At 37.9% G+C, this 23,034-nt stretch overlaps 1 protein-coding gene across 1 annotated transcript in view; it reads left to right on the top strand.

The window, feature by feature from the left end:
* Positions 1-637: 637 nt before the first annotated feature.
* Positions 638-23,034, top strand: part of SLC5A7 (solute carrier family 5 member 7) — a 28,295-nt gene continuing 5,898 nt past the window's right edge. Inside the window, exons 1-7 of the mRNA XM_072844357.1 lie at positions 638-728; positions 1,932-2,160; positions 6,540-6,653; positions 7,402-7,557; positions 12,812-12,960; positions 15,863-16,006; positions 20,030-20,183. Of these exons, the coding sequence (XP_072700458.1) occupies positions 1,983-2,160; positions 6,540-6,653; positions 7,402-7,557; positions 12,812-12,960; positions 15,863-16,006; positions 20,030-20,183 (895 nt within the window). The 5' untranslated portion in view covers positions 638-728; positions 1,932-1,982. The remainder of the gene's footprint in view (positions 729-1,931; positions 2,161-6,539; positions 6,654-7,401; positions 7,558-12,811; positions 12,961-15,862; positions 16,007-20,029; positions 20,184-23,034) is intronic.

Raw genomic sequence — 23,034 nt, 5'->3', positions numbered from 1 at the left:
GAGCACCCCGGCGTGGGTGGCACCGGCGTCCACCACGGCCCCCGGGAGGCAGCGCGAGGGGCCCGTCTGCTCTAGATGCCAGAAACCGCTTCGGGCCAAGTCTAGCGAGACAACTGTCGCCCCTTCCCCTCCGCTGGACTTCCAGCAGCTCCAGCTGAAAACGTGATGCTCCGAAGCCCTCCCCGTCTCCCCATTGCCTGCTTCCAACCAGAGTCGTGGGAACACCGAGTGGGACACGGCCCTGGGGCCACGCCCTGGTTCCCGGAGGAGGGGCGGGAGCGGCGGGGCGCGGGGTCCCGCGGCGGCTCCAGCGCGATGCGAGCTCAGCCCGGTGCGTCGCATCCCCCACCCGCCCCGCGCCGCGCCGGGCACGGTCCCCAGCACCCGCCCATCACCCCTTGGCTCTGACGTCCGCCTTCCCGGCTCTGACGATCGCCCCCGCCGGCCGCCCTTATAAAGGGGACTTTGCCAATACGGGGATCGATCGCCACCTCGGCCGCTTCCAGTGCCCTCGCCCCGGCGCACACACCTGTCGGCTCCGCGAGCGCCCAGGTTGTGGGGGCCCCGGGGCTGGAACCCGCCTCCCGCCCGGCCCTTCCCCGCGGGCGCGGCCCCCCGAGCCCCGGCCCCCAGCCCCCCGCTCCCCCGCACTCTCGCAGCCCCCAACCACCGCGCTGCCCGAGGAGCCCCGGACGGCGGAGCGCTTCCCGGCCAGGCGACCACTGCAGGTAGGAGCGGAGCGGGCACCGGGGCGCCTCGGAGCCCGCTCCCTCGGGGGCGCGGTGGCCGCCCCGCGACGTCTGTAGGTCGGAGGGACGCGGCTTCCCCCTGGGGGGGGACTCGCGGCGGGTCCGCTGCCTGCAGCCCCAGGCTCTCCGGGGCTGGGCGCTGCGCTGGGGCCGAGGGGCGGGAGCCGGGGAGCCTCGGGCTGGCCCCAGAAGGAAGGACCCCCCAGCTCCCGCGTTGGCGGAGCCCGGCCGCGCTCCTTTCGCTTCCCCGGAATCCGAGGGAGCCTAGTTCTTTCGCCCGAGGTCTCATTCCCCACCTGCGGACACAAATACCTGTATTCCCCCCAGAAACGTGCTTGTGTGAAGGCGAGTCCATGAAATAGCCGTGGTCACGAGGCTTGAAAAATAGCAGAATTCCAGAAAGAACAGGCGTTAGAACTCGACGTCTTGTTTTTAATACCTTTGACACCCTGTTATATTTTTAGGCAATTCTGTATTTTTAAATTGTTTTCTTGTATATACAAAAGGGTGGGGGAGACATGAAAAGAGCAAAGAACAATGGAAGAGGAAGAAGAGGTGCAGTCTTTAAGCGATGTAACATCTTTAGTTGCTTCAGTAACTTGGACCACAGGCACTTGTTGAAAATTGGAGCTGATGTGTTTTTGAAACTGAGTTTCCTAAAGTTTTTTTTTCTTTTTTGTCTCCCAGATTTACATATCACATTCCTTTTTGAACCATTCCCTGATATTGTTTGAAAGGAGAGACAGAGGAATGAATGAATGAATGAATGAATGAATGAATGAATGACTATGTTAGAATTCTCAGAGTAGTATTGTAAGACGACTGCACAATTCTCGATGGAATAGTAAGTTCCAAATACACAGTCTTTGGAAATGATCTCTTGACCAAGTCACAAGACAAGGTCAATTTCAAATTGAAAGAATTCATTAAACACTAAAAGTTACATTTGTTAAGTGGCACTTTCTATTTTTTTTTTCTTTTTCGTGAAAACTCAAAACAACGTTAAACTGTTAAATAGTCGGAAAAAAATAGTGGACTTGTGTTGGCAACTGCTAGTGTCATATGTGATTTCAATGTGTTTTTTCTGTAAGTGGCACAGGATCTCTCAGGAGCCAGCTGGTTTATTCCCAGCTGCCTATGCATGCTTGACTGGTTTATAATGCATTACTGTATTTTCTTCAGAGATCTTAATGAAGTAGCTAGCTGTGGAAGAATCTGGACCCCAAAATAAAAATGACTTTCCATGTGGAAGGCCTGATAGCTATCATCGTATTCTACCTTCTAATATTACTGGTTGGAATATGGGCTGCCTGGAGAACCAAAAACAGCGGCAGCTCAGAAGAGCGCAGCGAGGCCATCATAGTTGGTGGCCGAGACATTGGTCTGCTGGTGGGTGCATTTACCATGACAGGTAGGTTCTGATGCTTCTGCGCCATGCTGCCCACCCCTCCTTGCCCTCCCAGAGTGACGAAGCAAACCGTAGCCTTTGTCCTCTGAGGATTCCTTATGTTCACTGCTTATGTGTTCTAAAAATAACTTTACATTTATTTAAAACAAAAATAAAATGGTTTCAACTCAGTGGTACTTGAACAAAATGATTTTATAGTAAATTGCTGGACAGAATATCGATGAAATGAATCTGAGCTATCTGGACAATTCAGTGGGTGGGAACAGAATAAAAACAAAGAGGTAGAGAAGTGTCTTAGTCTTAAAAGTTACACAATAAAGTCAGCATCTCATCCTGTTCACTAATTTAGGCACAAAATTGTGACTTTGGGTGTTCTTAAATGATGAATGTCAATGAACATTAACTCGTGATGGTTTGCAACTGAATAAATCAGTTAGGGGCAGCACAATTCCAAATTGATTGATGTCCTGTTTTGAAACCTAATTCTCCCATTTAATAAACTAATTTCCTCACAGGAAGACAATCACAAGTTAGGAATCCACAGCACTGGAAAAAAAAAAAAAAAAAGATTCCCAGGAACCTAGATATAAAAGGGGACAAGCTAGGGCGTGTCCTAACAGGAATGCCTCAGCCAGCATCTGCAGCCTTCTCCCACTCAAACCACCCCTGGGCTCTGAGGAGCTGATGCCCAGAGGTGGTTCTGTTTAAGTGGTGATTTGTTTCTCTTTTTAAATCTTCTTGGTTGTAGAAAATAGTTCTGAAAAACAACAAATGTATTTGATACATTTTCACCAACAACACACATTTCACTTCCAATTCTTACTAGGTTTTTTAATACTAGCAACATAATCTACACTAACTGGAACTCTGAGGGCCCATTGGAAAGTATCTCATCAGAAATATATCCAAATAATGCCCAATTTCAGCCCTGAGGTGCTATTTAAAAATGATTCCTCTGTATATGGAATAGTTTACCAAAGCAATCTGTGAAGACTGCATCTCTGCTGGCCATCTGAAACCTATACTATTCTAGAATAGTTTATGGACTATACGTTTTATTTTTCAGATACGCATGTTTTATATTCATTTAACTCTTTGCTAACTGCATATGGTTTCATATGATCTTTATGAAGCTCCTTATATTTGAGCAATGTGAAAGGGCTCTGGGGTTGAGTAAGGATGCAGAGTTACATGATTATCAAGGATTGGAGTCAGCACCCAACACAGGTCTCCCAGCAGCCACACCCTGAGGCCCCTCCTCAATGCACTGCCTGCAGCCTTCCAGCTGAATTCACTTCCTTTCTTTACAAAGGCACATCATTTGTAAAAGGGTCCTTTTTTACCCTCTGTTCCTCAGTTTTTCTACATACACACATATATAGAACAAATTGTATCGTGCAAAATATTTTCTGTAATATCTAATATACACAGGTAAGTACAAAAACAGAGTGAGAATCATCCAGTTAGTCTACCACCTGCATATATGTTTACTGAAATGCTGGTATACATTTTAAGATGTTCTCTTATTATCTACCTATGGATGAACACCATACACATTTACATCTTAATGTTCATTGTTCATTATAGCACAAACATTTCTTCTTTATCCTAAAGATCCAGATGCAATACTGATGTCTGAAGTGAATTATATTCCCTTCAGATTTTTCCTGTACAAAGAAAATAAGAAGAAAAGCAAAATAAAACAATGAGAGTTGATCCCACTCAAAAAACTGTTGAAAAGACTAAATGAGATTGTCCATATCAAAATCTTTGCTCATTGTTAATTTTGTTCATTACAATGTGCTATTATTACTCTAGTTTAATGTTATATCTATTGTGTTCATAAAGATCATATTCCAGGATTTGTTTTTTTATCATCTAGAATTATTTTTCAACAGAATAGTCTAATTAAGTATATAGAAAAATTTAAATCATGATATTTCATATGAAGTATCATGGTCTAGCTCGATTTTGAAAGATTTTAGTCTTTCAGAACTGAAAAGAATCTTGGTCAATATTATAATTCATTTAAATTCTGAACCATATTATCTAAACCCTGTTACATTCATTGATTGTATGTATTTGAAAAAGAATAAAGATTAAAAAATAAAAATGCACATAGTTTGAAAGAATTCTTGTTTTCACTGGTGAGTCTGACATGAAATATACAAACATGCAGAGCAAATTCTGGCATAAAAGGGACAAGACTGATAAAAATGGGAGGACTTTCACATGATAAGTAACCAAGTCTTCATTTCTATATTATAATGTTTGTAATCATTCAGTCACCAAGTTTTTTTTGTTTTGTTTTGTTTTGTTTTTGGACAAGGGAGAGGAGACCTACGCAAAGACAAATGATCACTAATAGGCTTTGTTCTCATAAGACCATTTACTTTATGCAATGAGACGATGCTGGGTGGTGTTAGCAGTTCCAGTTGCCTAGTAGGCGAATCAGGTCTGATTCAGTACCTGTGAGAATCATTTCTTCAAGTCCTAGTCACACACCCAGTGAAGGAGGGAAACTGTTTAAATTTTCAGGAGGGCTTACAATGAAAAAAACAAATTATAGCATTTGTTGTTTGTTAAGACCCACGTAAAATCTTCCAGGCAGATGAGAGTGGCTGCCAAGAGCATATTTGTCCACTTGAGGATTTTGTATATACACTTTCCATTTAAATGTGCTGGAAATTCCTTTGCAGGGAGATCTTTTCATGTTAACCTTTAAGCAATAGTACTAACCCCACAACACTCTCTTCTTAGCTTTGTATTTGGAGCAAAAGCCAGATATATTTTGGCATGAACACAAATAGAGACATCTGTCTTTGATAGTTTCATGTACATATTATTTATTTTACTTATATTCTGTGAGATTTCAGAGAACTTTTCAGAGTTAAATTTTATCCCCAATTGGATGATATAGCCTAGAATTCAGACACATATCTGGTAAGCCATTATGTTCCTCATAATTTTACACAAATTATACAGAGAATTTTAAAAAAATATCTTGGCAATACTCTTCAAAGGATATAAACTGTAAAGATTTAAGTGTTCCATTAACTTTAGCTTTTTAGCAATAATTATATGTGATATTGCCTTATCACAGAAAATGGTAAAGTTTATAGATCCTTTTTGGTCCAATCTTGATTAACCATCACGTGTTTTCTTTGGTTCCTTGGTCTCCTCCTTCAGCTATTATTCTACAGAAATTCTATTAAATGACAACTGAAGAAGACATTTTCTTATTATTCTCCATGAAATATCAAATATCTTACTAAAAGACCCAGATTAAAACAAAGAATGCAAGTAGATATTCAGTCAACTTTTCAAATTCTAAATGCCATTTTTTATGTCTAAATGCATACGGGGCACTTGGGAAAGATAATTTACACTCACTTTAGGACACTTTGGAGTAAAAGTGCGATGTCTCCTTTAACAATTTAGGGAAGTAAACAATATGTTACAATGGAAATCTGTCTAAATCCTATATACTCAGGGTGTTTAAGAAGTGACCCTATTAACAAATTTTAAAAAGGCACATACCTCCACACCTGTGCATGCGTGAAACCCTCCCCCTAACCCCGCAAGAAGATAAACCTGATCAATGTGAGAAGATCAATGTGAGAATATCAATACAATTAAAACAGAAAGACCTTAAGATAAAGAAACTTGACCTCATGTTATGGAGGGTGGAGGGAAAGGTTGTAATATTATTGAGAATAGAAATAGTCGGGCAGCCCAGGTGGCTCAGTGGTTTAGTGCCACCTTCAGCCCAGGGCCTGATCCTGGAGACCCGGGATCGAGTCCCATGTCGGGCTCCCTGCATGGAGCCTGCTTCTCCCTCTGCCTGTGTCTCTGCCTCTGTCTCTCTCTGTGCCTCTTATGAATAAATAAATAAAATCTTTAAAAAAGAGAGAGAATAGAAATAGTCACATAATATTTTGTATATAATGTCAGACTCTGGGATATAACAATATGGTTTGAAAGTATTGACGACTAAATGGACTCAGAAAACACCCAGGGCAAACACTGACCAAGATAAATATGATGTGAGCCACAAAGGGAATGTTAAATTTTCTACAAACCACTTTAAAAACATGAAAAAATAGGGGGAATAAATATAAATAATTGAATGTAACTCAATTATGTTGAAAATGTTTTCATCTTATCATGTAATAATACAAAAAAATTATTGAGATAGCTTACATTTAATTTTTCATACTCAGTCTTTCAATTTCAATGTGTATTTTACACTCAGAACATTTCAAACCAGACTAGCCATATTTCAGGTGCTCGATAGTCATAGGAGGCTACTGGCCACTGTGTTAAACTGAGCAGGTCTGGGGTATGGCAGTGTCTTTCCCTCACTGTTCATTCTATTCCAGCCACCTGGGTCGGAGGAGGTTACATCAATGGGACAGCTGAAGCAGTGTATGTACCAGATTATGGTCTAGCTTGGGCTCAGGCACCAATTGGATATTCTCTTAGTCTGATTTTAGGTAAGTGAAAGTTTAAACCTTAGTGACCCACTCAGTAAAGCATAAAGAAGAGGAGTACAAATAACAAGTGAAATAATGAGTCAAACTGTGAATAACTATTGTGGAAAAAAATGTTACCAGGAATCTCTCAAGTACCTGCTACCAGAAGTCGGTAACAATAATGCTTAGATTATTTGATCTCTTGATTACGGAATATGTTTTTTAAAAATCCCTTGATCTATGGTAAGAGAATAGTGAATTTCTTAACATATGATTTTTTTCTTTTAAAAATAGTAAAGATATCATTAACAATGAATCAACTTGAATTGTACCTGAATTTCTTTGTGTAAATCAAACTAAGAAAAGGTCAAGAATATTATATAACAGAGTTCTTTTTTTTCTTTCATTTAAAATACATTTATTGGATCTTGAGCTTAATTAGTATCTGAATGCTATGGTGGGTGATACAAAGGCATTTTAGTGCGTGTCACACTGGTCCATGTTTTTCAATCCACATGCCTCAGATATACCATCCAATGGCCCTTTGGATGCATACAATGACAAAGGTGTTAAGAAATGCATGTTTGATTGCTAAATATGTGTTGGTTCTGTACTCACACTATATTTCAGACTGGTTCCTCCACACAAATAAGTGTTCTAAAAATTTATTTCCCTTGAGAAATTATAGCATGGTAAAAAAAAGTTGGCAAAGACTATTATATTATGTATTTTTTTATTTTCTCACAAACATTTGTTTAATTTATTTTAGGTGGTTTGTTCTTTGCAAAGCCTATGCGTTCCAAGGGATATGTGACCATGTTAGACCCGTTTCAACAGATCTATGGAAAACGCATGGGTGGGCTCCTATTTATTCCCGCTCTAATGGGAGAAATGTTTTGGGCTGCAGCCATTTTCTCTGCCTTAGGTAAGGACCTCTGCCTCTCTCTGGTTAAGGGAACATCACATACACAACTTTACTCCCTTAAAGCCCCAGGCCAGGCCACCTGCAGCTTCCCTCACCTGGGTGAATGCAACCATCTCCCTGTTTATTGCTCAGACTTCCTCCTCTAGTCTATTCTTCTGAAATGCAAATCGGATTTTGTTCCTTTACTGTTCTTTTCCAAACTTTTAAGTGGGTGCATAGGCTTTTTATGACTGAGACTCTGATTCCTCTCACCATCCCTTCCCCTCCTTCCAGAACTCTAGGCCTCACCTCCTTTCTTGCCTCTAACACTGTGCAAGTGCAGGTGCCCTCTGCTTCTGACTTGTTCCCTGCCTGCCCTTTTGCACATCTGCCAAGCCAACCAGGAGATGTCCTTCAATCTTCTCTTACATGTCACTTACTTGGACCAGTAATCCTGACCGTGCTGTGGGCTTCCTTAGGCACCTGGAATTTTGTTTTCATTGGACTTGTCACTTTGTATGATTATGTGCCCGTTAATCTATATCAAGCCCAAATCCAACTTCTCAAAAGGGATTATAAATTTCTTGAAGGCAGGACTTGTGTCCTGATAATAGTAGTAATCTTAATCACAAATGAATGAATGAGTAAATTATCTCTACTTTCTTCAAAAGAGAAAAAGAAAAACATCACTTGTTTTCTCAATGTAATCCTAAAGTACTGGGTTATAAACATGTTTAGGGATCTAGAAAATGAACCTAGAGTCCTTAGGGTTTAACTTACTACCAAGTCCAATTAATCCTAAGGACAAATTATCCTTGGCCCACTGATTCTCAACCCACTTGTAAGGTTTAGAAAACAGGAGATTTCAGTGGGATAGCGGGAGATCTTCAGTCAGGCTTCATAACCTTCCTTTTGATCACGGGGAAATACAGATCATTTCACTGAGTGTTGAGTTCCTTCTCGCAGATCAACAGAGTTGGAAGTTTCACAACCTTCCTCACTGAAATATGTCCATATTTAACATCCAGGCATCTACATATGTTTCTCTTTATCTCATCTTACAAATGAAGATAAAGGGCTCCAGTCTACAGCTAGACCCAAAGTAATCAAAGCAAAAGTAAGATAAGATGAATGTCCTTCAGTTTTTCCTTCCTTCCCGTATGATCTTCTGCACTGTTTCTTATATTCCACACATGAGTGAAACCATATAATAATTGTCTTTCTCTGACTTATTTCGCTCTGCATAATACTCTCCAGTTCCAGTCATTAGAGAGGGAGACAAACCATGAGAGACTTTTAACTATAGAAACAAACAGAGTTGCTGGAGGGGAGGTGGAGGCAGGTGGGATAGCTGGGTGATGGGCATTAAGGAGGGTATGTGATGTAATGAGCACTGGGTGTTATACACAACTAATGAATTACTGAACACTACACCTAAAACTAAGGATGTACTATATATTAGCTAATTGAATCTAAATTTTTTTAAAAAGATGAATGTCCTTCTATGGTATATATTCCATACCACAAACTTGTCTTTTGGTTTCAGTATTATTATCAGATCTGTCCTCTGTAATATCAGATATTAGTTTATATTACCTTTCACACGTTTCTTTTTCAAACTCCCATATAATCTTACCTTCTTGGTCTCCAACTGTAAAATGAAGAGATGATTTGGTGTAGAAGAGAGTTTGATAGCTATAAAGTAACATATACCTCAGTGGAAAATGTTGCACTTTCTTGGTGCAATATAATAATATGCCATAATTACCACTGCACTTATATCCTAATGAAATTATGTGTAAAAATGCACCTTTCTTCCCACCTTGCTCTCATTAGCCAAGAAGCAATGGGTAGTTTATTTGTCATTGGTTTCAACACTAGAAAATGTTGGTTTTAAGAACAAACTGCCTGCTGAGATATTAAAAAGGGAGTGGGCTGAATAGCTAACAGAATACAAAATGTTCACTCTCATCAAATAAAAATCAATCTATACAATTGAGCCCTGAAGGGAGAATTGAATTAATAAACTAATATTTCCTTCTTTTGAAAAGATTTATTTATTTTAGAAAGAGAGCATGAATGGGGGAGGGGCAAAGGGAGAATGAGAGAGAGAGAGAGAGAGAGAGAAAAAAGAAGATGCCCTGCTGAGCATGGAGCCCAACATGGAGCTAGATGTCCCAACCCTGAGATCATAACCTAAGCCAAGATCAAGAGTCAGACACTCAACCAACTCAGCCATCCAGGTGTCTTTTGGTTTCAGGTGCCCCAACTAATTTCTAAAGTATTTTGGAAATATAAACTTGAACTAAACTCTGAACTTGCTTCAATTAATTATTTTTGTATATGAGCATGTGTCTCTATGTCTGTGTGTATGTCAATATATATGTAAAATATTAGGATATATATACATATCAACATAGATGCACACACATATCAAACAACATGTATAAAAACATTGCTGCTATTGCTTGAAATATATGCTCTGGTAAAGAAAATAGTTTTTTTAAAAGATTTTGTTTATTTATTCATGAGAGACACAGAGAGAGAGTCAGAGACATAGACAGAGGGAGAAGCAGGCTCCATGCAGGGAGCCTGACGTGGGACTTGATCCCGGGACTCCAGGATCATACCCTAGGCAGAAGGCAGGTGCTAAACTGCTGAGCCACTCAGGGATCCCAAAAAGATGTATTTTTAAATTAATACATATTTTCTTCAAAAATAATAGTTGGACGTAATTCAAAATTAGTGTTTATTAGAAATAACTTGGAATACTTAAGAATAGACAAATACAATATCTATCACCACTTTCCTGTGAATGTGCTTAGTTCACCACAGAAACTTAGGAGAATTTTAAACTATCTTCTTACCATAAATGGACAACATCCTTTACAAACATTTTTTTAAGAAATGTATCTGTAAGGGGCACCTGGGTGGTTCAGTCAGTTAAGCATCCAACTCTTGATTTTGGCTCAGTTCATGATCCCAGGGACTTGGGATCAATCTTCGCATCAGCCTCCACACTCAGACTAGGGTCTGCTTGGAATTCTCTCTCTCCCTCTCTGTCTGCCCTTCTCCAAAATCATGCATTCTCTCTCTCTAAATAAGTAAATAAATAAAATCTTTTAAAGATGTATATTTACACTTCTCACAGCTCAAATTCAGTGAATTTTATGATTTTATTTATAGTATGTTTATTTTATGGCTGCATGAATAAAGTAATATTTCATTAGCAGGTAATTTATTTTACTCACTACAAATGATGGAATTATCTAGAAAATATTTTAAAGAAAAATTAATCCCAATCTTAATAGTAATAGAAAAGTGGGAGACTTCTTTAAAACCACTGAGTTACAACCAAATGGTAGTACTTACCAGTATCCAAATCTTTAGAATCCTAGTCCAGTGATCTTTCTTCTATAGCATACAGCCTCCTTCCCTTCCTTTTGGAGGTGTAGAATTAATAAAATTTTCACTAATGGGTAGAAAATTAAACAGCAACCCAAAGAGGCAGGGTAATAATTGTACTTAGAAATGTTATTAAAATAGAAAACCAGACCAAAAGAAGAATGGCAAAGAATTGCAACTAAAGTTTCAACATGAAGTAAATAATTGCAAGGGGGAAAAAAAGCCTGTTAAATATCCATACAACAATAACTCAGTCAATTACCCAAAGTCATTTATAAATAATTGACTACCTTCCATTGTCTTCATCTTCCAATTCCTTGTCAGTCTTTTCCTTTTATTCATTTGCTTTACTCAAGAAAATAATTTTGTTACCATATTCAAAGCACTAAGAAAAAAATTCTTGAAAAATTGTATTGTTATCTTAGATCAAAATATTTTATACTGCTCCTTGAGAAAAATGAATGCATTTTCATCTCTAGTGGGTTGCACACACTGTTAGCATGCAACTGAGAAGTGGTGGCAGAATATAAGATCGCAATTAATGATATTAAAAAATCACAGATTTGTTCCATGTATGTTAGCATTCCTATAATTGCTACATTTAACAATATAAAATATAAAATATGTAGCTTTTGAGAACAATGGGAAAAGAATTTGTAAAGCAGCAAGTGAATGCTGAGAGAAGTCCAAGAGCCATAGTGGTCTAATTGTACATTCTCTAATATTCTCATCCAAGATATAGACATCAACAAACTCAATAAACAAAGACATAAAGTAAGAAAAACTTAAATTTTATTTCTAAGACAGGCTTAAAACTCTGATAATGAAAATTACTTAAAAATCTCAGTTGGCTCAGCGGTTTAGTGCCGCCTTCAGCCCAGGGTGTTATCCTGGAGACCTGGGATCAAGTCCTGCATCGGGCTCCCTGCATGGAGCCTGCTTCTCCCTCTGCTGTCTCTGCCTCTATCTCTCTCTGTGTGTCTCTTGTGAATAAATAAGTAAAATCTTTTTTAAAAAAAAATCTCAATTGAAATCTAGGGCCCTTCAACACATTGGTGTCCTAGCAGTAGGACTGGAATAAAATTTGCTAATTTTATTATTTTCATCTACACACTTGTCTTAAACCTTGGTACCTTATACCACCCATCATCTAAAAAAAGCTAACAAGGGGGCACCTGGGTGGCTCAGTTGCTTAAGTGTCTGACTCTTGGTTTTGGATTCGGTGTTGATTTCATGGGTCATGAGATTGCGCCTCATGCTGGGCTTTGTACTCAATGGGAGTCTGCTTGGATATTTTCTCCCTCTTTCCCTTCCCCTGCTCTCTCTCTCTCTCTCTCTCTCAACAATAAATAAATACATCTTTAAAAAATAAAAATAAATGAAAATAAAAATGAATTTTAAAAGCTAGCAGGGGTCAGAATTAATGGAAAATGGGTGATTGGGCTTATCTCAAGGATATGAGTAAATATATTGCATATATTTAATTAAGTCTGTTTCAGATAGGTAGTAAAATTATTTCGGGTTCTTATAGTAGTACTAAATTTAGTATACTTCATGGAATTCTGAAGTCATGTCATGAATTTTGGGTGTCCCACATAAATAAGTTACCAAAGCATAAATTTCAGAGAGAAAGAATGTGTTTAAATATATGTAGATTTATATATGTAAGTATATATATGTATATACATATTTAAGTTATAGAGATTATAAGATTTTGATATGAAAACTTACATTAACTGTTATCATCCAATACTTTTCACATGACACAGGGAAATACCTACTGTCACGGAACATTCAATATATCCTTAAACAGAAAGTGGAATCCATTTGAGTACCTTGACCACAGTGTTCTCTTGTCTGCTTTCTTCAGGAGCCACCATCAGTGTGATCATTAGTGCCAACGTGCAAGCTTCTGTCATCGTCTCTGCATTGATTGCCACTCTGTATACACTAGTGGGTGGTCTCTACTCTGTGGCTTACACGGATGTAGTTCAGCTTTTCTGCATCTTCATAGGCCTGGTAAGTGGAGTCATTTGCAGACTTTCCTTCTTCTTTTCCTTTCCTCTCCTTTTTCTTTCTAAAAGGTACTGTGGTGTTATGCTAACTCAGCAAAAATTAATAGAAATGTCATTTTCTGTCATGAGTAATACATAGTAGATCACATACCATTTGAAATTTTAAATTTCTCAATGAATTAATTGGACAAAAAACTGTAGTCATTTTGTTAGATTTTAACAGAAAATATGCCCTCAATTTAATTCTTAAAAAGGCCTAGGGCTTCCTTCCCTTCATGCCTACATTTGATGGAAACTTATGTGTGCTATTCCTTGAGTTTGAAGGCAACATACTTTATTCAGAGTTAAAATGTAAACATTGGTGCTCACCTGCATTAGTCTTTTTAAAAAAGATTTTGTTTATTTATTTGATATAGAAAGAGAGAACACGAGACAGGGGCAGAGGGAGAGGGAGAAACAGGCTTCTCTCTGAGCTGGGAGCCTGAGGCAGGGCTGGATCCCAGGACCCTGAGATCATGACCTGAGCTGTAGGCAGATGCTTAACTGACTGAGACACCCAGGTGCCTCCTGCACTGGTCTCTTAATCTCCCCCTTGTATTCATTTTAGTTGATCTGTAAGACTTCTCATAAGACAGAAATTATCCCATTGGAAAAACTGTGGGTTTCAATATTAATCATCACTATCTGGGGTCTAAAAACAAAGAAAAGGCTTAATTATATAGGCACTAGAAAGGTTTGTTATGTATTGTTTATAAGTTCTAAATTAAATTAGGAAATATATGTGTGTTTTATTCAGTAAAAAGTACTGTATAATTATGAGATGTATTACTTGTATTATGTTAAGAGTGCTTTGGTGTGTTATGAACACATTTTAGTCAACGTTGAGCCTTTGTAAGCTCAACATCTTAAAATGTGAAGACTATATTACTTTATATACAATAATATTCAACACCTAAGACATATCAAAGAAAATGGTGTGAGTACTCCATGCTGGGCACTGTAGCGTAGTACTCACTCACATGTATTTTATCTCAGAGACATAGTGTGTAGGGCTGGTGCCCTCACAGATAGGCCACAGAGGAAGTTCAGACTGCACATCGTGATACCCTTCCCATGGATGATTAAAGCACCTTTGAGCCTCCTCTTTTTTCCTCATAATGAAAAGCTCTTCCCTCTATTTTGGTGTTTACACTAGACACTTAGAAATGAAAAATGGAGTCGAATCTCATACTCACTTTTTGTTTTGTTTTGTTTTTTTGTATTGTCTAGAATCTTTAATAATGGCAGGAAAATTTTAAAAGAAATGACTACAACTAAAATTATAGTTAAGCCATAAATTTACATATGCTAGCAATAATCACAACATTTCCTCTTTTCCCCTAGTGTCTATGTGCATTTCATGGAATTTCATTCACTAGTGTCTTAATTGAATTCAAGTCAATTTAATTCTCAATCAATTTAATTTGAATTGCCAAAACCAAATGGACAGTGCTGAAATTCAGAATTCTCCTTAGCATCATCATAAACTTCCAAAAATAAATCTCTGTTTGGAACTTTGGAGGCAAGGTTGGTTTGACAATGACAAACTTCTTAGCTGAGGCACTTGATATACTAAGAAAGCCAACACCAGGGATGAAGCTATTTATTCTCGGTAGATGTAATTTCTCATTGCTTTTCATGAGGTCAGAACTTAAAACACACAGGAGCATAAATCAAGCATGCCAGTATAAAGATGATAGGACAAATATATGTGAGATAGATGTTAGAGTGGTTTTCTGCTACAAAATGTAACTAAACTGATAAGGAATCAAGTTCTTTTGATTACTAGTTAAGAGCCTATTGACTTGACTGAGTAAAAGGCCAACTATGGTTTGTTATCCAAGCTTCAAAAGACTATGCATGCACACTTAATTAATGAAGCAACTCACACCTTAAACTATCCCCTTTTCTCAAATTCTCCAATTCTGTTGATTTTATCACCATCCTTGGAGCTTGACAACTGTAAACTTGAGGTTCATCTGTTCATCTTCCCCCTCTGATCTCTTTCTTCCTACTAGAATCTAGGAGCTGCTCGATCTCCCTTCATAATCCTTTTCAGTACCAATGTCTTTCCATTTCCAATATCATGGCTCTACTTTAGGCCTTCATCTAGATCATACCAGTTCACCTACTGCTTATCCTGACTCCTCCTTCTCCTAAGCTCACTGTTCACATCTGTGATATTAAAATGCAGAAGAAATCTACTAAAATCTTTTTATAAGTCAGAAGAAATGCTTCTAGCTTCCAGTTGCCTATAAAACAAAATATAAATCCCTTAGCTTGCAATTAAAATTTCTTGCCATGTATTTATGTTTCTCTCTCCCATGTTCCTAACCCACTCCCACACCAGCAAACCTTGTCACACAAGAAATATGTGCATACACACTTTATGTTCTTCTCCTCTTTGCCTTGTTCCATTTAGATGATCTCTCCATTCTCTTCCTTCTATTAGCACTGAGCTCACCCTTGAAGTTTTGTTTCACTCACCAAGTTCTCAGTTAGATTTTTCATTGTCACTTTATTAATGGACATCTTTTACTAACTCAAAGAAAACATTAAAAGTTAATATGCCAATATACCTATGTTCTCAAATTTAATATTTTCTTTCAAAGGTTGGCTGACTGCTCCTATAATTGATATGACGTGATAAAATTAAGCACAGGCATGGATAATATGTTACTAACTTTTGTAAATCAGTATTTCATGGCATCCCACAGAGAACATGATTCTAGGTTTTTCTCTGGTGGACAGGAAGAACAACTGAGCTTTTGTGGTCTATTAGAAAACAAAGTGTGTGGCTAAACCGTGCATATATAAGACAGGCAAAAGTCATAGATTAACTATGTCACATTCCTCTTTGGTTACAGTGGATCAGCGTCCCTTTTGCCCTGTCACATTCTGCAGTTACTGACATTGGGTACACTGCTCTGCATACCAAGTACCAAAAGCCTTGGCTGGGGACCATTGAATCATTTGAAGTCTACACTTGGCTTGATAGTTTTCTGCTGTTGGTAAGTAATGCCGTTAACTGAGGAATGTAATCTCATTTTTCCTAAAATCAAATGCATTTTTAAGATTTTAAGGTTTATATGTTAATTTCACCTGCTGACTCATGTCTCTTTCTGCACTGACTACTTCTCGTTGGAAGGATGGAGCCACTTACTGACTATGGTAGCTGACTAGTGTCAAAGTGGAGAGAGTGTAAAGTCTTAAAGAGACAATGTCTATGGAGTAATGTATGGCATATCCACATTACTGTTGTGCTGTAAGTAAGGAACACCATGCCCTAGCCACAGAGACTTCCCCAATCTGAAACCAAGCCATCAAATGTTTTAATTTGGATTTTGGATTTAAGGCATTAAAACCAACTTCTTCTAAAATAAATAATCCATTTGGTCTTTAATTACTGAATAAGTAAATTATTGCCAAAGAGTTTTTAGTACAGACAGAAGTTTGGAAAGGAGGTGTCACTCAGGAAAGATGCCAAGAAGAAGCACTGGTAAGTCAGAGATAGCTTAGGAACTTACAGAACTTTTGGGTGAAGGTGTTGGCAGTGAGATGTGGGGCACAGAAAAAATAAAGGAAGATCACATATTGAGGGAAGAGGGGGAAAGCCAAAAGAACCTGTCAGACTTTGTGATTTTGCTAATTGGGTTACGAACAAGAATAAAACACTATATTTAATTTCAAAATAAGAAATAGATTAATGTTTATATCAAAATTAAGGGGAAATTATTTTTGTTAACTTTTTAGAGGATTCACAATATTTTGGTGATTTCACTTTGTATTCATGGCCCTTTGCTAAATTTCAGCAGTAAAAGTGTGTGTTGGGACACCTGGGTGGCTCAGAGGCTAAGTGTCTGCCTTCGGCCCAAGAAGTGATCCTGGAGTCCCAGGATCAAGTCCTACATTGGGCTCTCTGTATGGAGCCTGCTTTTCCCTCTGCTTATGTCTCTGCCTCTCTCACTCCGTGTCTCTCATGAATAAAGAAATAAAATCTAAAAAAAAAAAAAAAAAAAGTAGATGTGTCTGTCCCAGTAAAGAAATTCTAGGTAAGAAGGCAGGAAAACATGCAAACAAATTGTTTCCAGTGGTAGGGAGGAGAAATTCTTTCCCAAGTATTGTTAAGAAATGTATTGGCTGACACTTTTCTAGAATGGCTTATAATTATGAATTGAAGGGAGAAACGAGTTAAATATTATGTGTGTGTGAGATTGTATCAGCATGGCAGGTTTATTTAGGGTTATATGGAGGAGATTATGGCACTCAGAAAAGATCGACAGTCTGTGGATAATCACACCATTGTCTGAGTGAGGGATTTGAATCGAAATGCCTGAGCATTAAGACCCTAAAATCATTTCTCCTACACCACACTATAGGCCTCAGATGTATTAATCTTTAAGATAAGGCATTATATCCAATGACTAATAAAGTTTCTTCCATCTCAAAAAAATTATATAACTAAGTCATGTTCATTCTTCAAAATGCAGCATAAGTGGATGTGAAATGATAGATGTTGCATGAAAGAATGAGTGAACTGTAGAAGTTAAGCCTTAAAATGTTTCACCAATGATCTCCCATCTTCCAACTGTCTCTCTGCACTTCTGCTTGTCATAAATGACTTGTGGGGTCTTGCTCTGGATATCTCCAAGGTATCTCCCAGCCCTACTCTGAACCTATTCTCTGGCAGTATTCCTCAGCTGGCCTGTCGTGGTGGCTCTTCACAGTTTCCACATGGCAGCCCACCTACCTGCATGTCACTCCTCCTAACCCATCTCCCACCTTGTCATCAGGACTTCTGTTTGTCTGCGGAGGGCAGATTTTATTTTAGTTACAAAGCTCTGATGACTTAAATGTCCAGAAAGATTGGCATGTAAATTGTGGTGTATCAATTCATACAGGCATTGAAGTTATTGATGAATATTCATTGGTAAATAAAATGTTAATGATACTCACTCAGATAATCCTGTCTTACAATGGTTCAGCTTAACAAGTTTTCAACTTTGCATTGATGAGAAAACGATAGCATTCAATATAAACCATACTTTGAATTTTGATCTTTTCCTGGGCTAGCACTGTGTAGTACGAGCCTCTCAGGGTGGTGGGCAGTGGCAGCTAGCCACAGCTCCCAGTTAACCAGGAGACTGAACAAACGATACATTGACAAACATTCTGTACCCATACACCGTGCTGTCTCTCACTTTCAGTATAGTATTCAATAGATTATACAAGATATTCAGCACTTTATTATGTGCTGTGTGTTAGATGATTTACCCAGCTATAAGCTAATGTCAGTATTCTGAGCATGTTTAAGGCAGGCTAGGTTGAGCTATGATGTTCAAGAGGTTAGGTGTATTAAATGCATTTTTTATTTTGACTTCAGATATTTTCAACTTATGATGGGCTTATGGGGATGTAACCCCATCATAAGTCAAGGAAAATCTGTATTGATTTATAGGTTGCAAACCAAAGGAAAAGTTTTGGAAGCATATAGACTTGAGGCATGGATTATGAATTTTAGAATTTCTTCTTTTACTTTTTTTAAAACTTTTGAACATGCATAGCTTCTATAAGGAGGAGATTGCATTGGAATCAATATGTAACAAGCACTCTGAATGGCACAGAGGTGACAATGACAAATAAGACATCCCACAATTTAGAGCCCAGTGAGACAGGCAACGTAATATGGAAAATGCATTCACCAGTTCGGTCATTCATATGATAAATATTTATGAACATTGACTGTATGTGAGTCAGAGAACCATGACAGTGATCATGAGGAAGGTATTTCCACCTCCTCGTTAGCCACTCCTACACCCTGACCTTTCATTAGGCCAATTTCTCAGTGGTCTCAGAGTTGCTCCATTGCTTTTTTTTTTTCTTCCTTTTTCACACTGAATTCTCTGCCAGGTGTTCACTTCTCTCTCCATCTTTTCCTAGTGACACCCTCTCAGTGTTTAAGGACTGACTCCATGTCAATTCTGCAGGTTTTCGTGATTACCATGCAGCTGTCCTTCCTCCCATCTAACCCTGTCCCTGTTATCTCTGAATAGTTAGTTGTTCATCAATTTCCTTCCCATACAAACCTCTTTATAACAGGCAACAAATTACGTTATAGTTCACTGTCTCCAAAAGTTTCATGATTGCAAATCCTCAATAAGAATTTTAAACACACCCCCACATAGGTATATGTAAGTATTAATTACTCATACATAGCATACTAACACATTTTGTAATCATTTAATAAAAACAATGTAACACATAAGTATGAGGTAAACATGAGTCTAAATAGAAATTCTAATATTTTCTTTGATGCCCTTCTATATTATCTGGGACATTCTGCACACCCCACTCTGGAAAACACTGCCTTGCATTGACTCTCCTGGTGAGCAGGGAGCTCCAGAGCAAGAACCATTCCCTTGACAACCATCTCATTACCTGGTCCAGAAATATTTATTGGGTTTTATTGATTCAAATAAAAGTTCCTCCTTTGAGAATCTTAATTTTTTTTAGATAATTTTGTGTTGATTAGAACCTCTAGATGAAAACAAATTGTAGGCTTCTTATGGGTAGTTGTAATGCAGCTTAAAGTAGGTAAATTAAGAATAGATAAGATTGGGTTATGTAATTATGAAGGAAAAAAAACTTGAGGAAATTCTGCACAGTTGAAAACGTGACAATGAGATGATTGCAATTGAGATATTTGACATGTAGGACATTTATGGCACCTCAGAGCCATAGGACGATTGTGATTGTGACTGTCAAAAGAATCTGATTTAAGAATACCTAATAGAGAGACTCCTAACTCTGGGAAATGAACAAGGGGTAGAGGAAGGGGACGTGGGCGGAGAGGATGGGGTGACTGGGTGACAGGCACTAAGGGGGGCACTTGACAGGATGAGCACTGGGTGTTATGCTATATGTTGGCAAATCGAACTCCAATAAAAAAAAATTATACAAAAAAAGAAAAAAAGAATACCTAATAGATGTTGTTTGCCTCCACCTCATTCTGAGTCCCTGTTGTTCCCATGCAGATGCTGGGTGGAATCCCATGGCAAGCCTACTTCCAAAGGGTCCTCTCTTCATCCTCAGCCACCTATGCTCAAGTGTTGTCTTTCCTGGCAGCTTTTGGGTGCCTCATCATGGCTCTACCAGCCATACTCATTGGGGCCATAGGAGCATCAACAGGTATATCTCTTGCAGCTTTACTAATTGACCCATGAAGCTTCACTGAAGTAATCAATTACCACACAGTGGCTCTCCCTCCCCCACTTGCCCTCTTACCCCCACATAGTTGATTGTTTCTCATCTTATTCAGATACAAACCTTTATTATAGCATTCAAATCATTATTAAACCTCAGTTCCTCCAAACAGTTTTTGATTGCTCTCCCCACCAATAAAATGTATGTGAGCATACCCTTCCCATGTTAATGTACTTATCAATTATGTATATGTAATCCTGTCAGCAGTGGTTCTCAACCAAAGTGCACATTGACATCATCTGGGGGAAGAGAGGTACTTTAAAAAATACCTATTTCTATTCTACCTCACAGGGATTTAATTTTAATAATCTAAGATGGAGCCAAAGATCAGTGTTTTTTAAAGCCCTTCAGGTGGTCAAATTTGACCTGAGTCGAAAGCTACTGGCTTGCAAATTTACCTGACACCTAAGGACCACTTTGAATTTCAGATTCCTACGTTAAATTTTTAATATTTTGTTAATAAAATGTTTTTTTTCCTTGGGGAAATAAATAAGTGTGTAGGTTAAGGTAGACTTAAGGCACTAAGTCTTAGAGAATAACTTACTCAGAATTGGTTAAAAGAGCATTATGAAATGCTTATCTCCTAGTTAGCATCTATCTAGAACATTTTTTTAAATCTCACCCTTAGCTTAATTGAATTCTTAATTATTCCTAACAGTTATGTATCTATGCTATACAGCGTCCAAGAGCATTTCATGAAAATACATCAGAATAATCCAAATTCAATGGAGTCCTATCGATAGGGGTCATTAAAACAGACTAAAGAAGTTTACCTTTCATTCCACTGTGTTTTGAAAAGATGATACAGGATGATACTCTCATGGCTATTTTGATTTTCAATTAGTAGAACTACTTACTGGATCATGTAACTTTTATAAGAGCAGTCATGGTCCATAGTGCATACTCTCTATTCCAGTTGTTCATCCGTGTCACAAACAAACACTTAAAAAGATGACTAACAAAGGTAATTGTGTGCCTTTGAATAAAAGATAACATTTATGTCACAATCAGGAAACAAATCTGGCCATGTATATATACTTGTGCATGTGTGTGGGTGAGCTTGTGTGTGTGTGTGTGTGTGTGTGTGTGCTGTAGAACAACAGACTGAAAAAAATCTTTTTTTTTCTTGGATCAGGTTCACATTGTTGGTTGTTATTTCTGGTACCATAACATCTCAATGAATGCTATAAAATTGGCTTCAATGAATGCTATAAAATTGGCATTCAACAAAGAATGGCTTTGAACAATTGTAGTGGAAAATGGGGGAAGAAAAAAATGGTAGGATCCAAGGGAAATCACCCCTATTTGGTCCTGGAATTATGCCATCAAAGTTAAGCAAAAAAGAAAGGAGCTATACTACTGTGCATTTAAAGATTCCATTGTATTCTTCAGTACATGATAGTATAACTAAACAGTAAAGAACTAAATATTCAAAGGTAAACTTATTGTTCTATTTTTTTCACCATGATTTTTCTCTATCTTGCATGGTGCAGAAGATATTTTTTGTACCCTTTACAATAAAACCTTAGTAGCTATTTTCTAAATAATATGCAAAAACATATTAGACAATGCAGAATTTCATTTGTTAAAAAATTCAATTCAAAATGTAATTCCTTCTATGAATTCTAGAGTTAAACAGACCAACTCATTATGAAATCTAAATAATCTTATAGCATATTTTACTTAGTGGCTCATCTCAGATTTTGTTGAAGAAGAATAATATGAATGTTGATGAGTCTTAGACTGACAATGGATAAGTTTGTATAATTCAAAACACTCAGGTTTTTGGCTGCATTTAAATAGTTAATGGAAAATTTTGGGAAATACTGCTGACAATGTTTAATTGATCATGCAATTCCTTCGATTATGATAAAAAGACTTAAACTTGCTGAAATAAGAAAAAATACAGATATAATTTCTAAGTTTCAAATTTTAAAACTTGAGAGCACATTTACCTATTTTATTTTTTCCAAAAACCTTTTTATATGCTTGAAGAAACTGCATGTTACTTACTTCGGCTTTGCGGTTTTAAAGAAAACACCTTCATATATATATATATATATAGTATGGAAATGTGTGGTTGTAGAATTTATCATCTAGTTTTTCTAAATCAGCTTCATCGTGTTATTTTTGTGAGATAAAGCAAATTTATAATACTCTGTAATGAATTTTTACTCCAATGATTAATCTATTGACTAGTATAATTTGATGAATTCCCAGATTTGGCTGAATGTTATCATCATTCAAACCTATGCAATCAGAATCTTTCAGGATAAGAGTCTAGAACTCTGCATTGTAAAGGCATGCCTGAGAGAGCCCTATGTTCATTCAGGTTTGCCAAGAACTTATTTAATCCAATGATGATTCTTCCTTTTACTTCTTGCTTTAACAAGATTAAGCACTTGCCATTCTCTGCCCATTTCTTCCTTATCCTCACGACTGTCAAACTGATTCATTGTTTTTAATAGCCTAACTCACAGACTTAGCCAGAGATGTGCTGCAAAAGGTTGCCTGTGCATCTCTGGTACCCATGCCCTCATGCTTCCTTGAAAGGCTTTTTATCTTTTATGCTTTGAGTCCTTTGATACAGAGTCCAAAATCCTCCTGAAAATGTCAGCCTCATACCTGTACTTTCTACTCAATAAAACAAAGATTTTCCTTTATCTATCATGCCTCCCTATTTCCAATGCAAGAAAAATTTAGTTGGGAGAAAAATAATGTTGAGGGAGCCCCAAAACCAAGTTCCTATACAAGAAAAGGATGGGTGAGAATAGCC

This window comes from Canis lupus, chromosome 11 (genome assembly GCF_048164855.1).
Source record: "Canis lupus baileyi chromosome 11, mCanLup2.hap1, whole genome shotgun sequence".
Taxonomy (NCBI): domain Eukaryota; kingdom Metazoa; phylum Chordata; class Mammalia; order Carnivora; family Canidae; genus Canis; species Canis lupus.
Note: the sequence above shows the minus strand (reverse complement) of the source record. Positions and strands in the feature narration are given on the sequence as shown.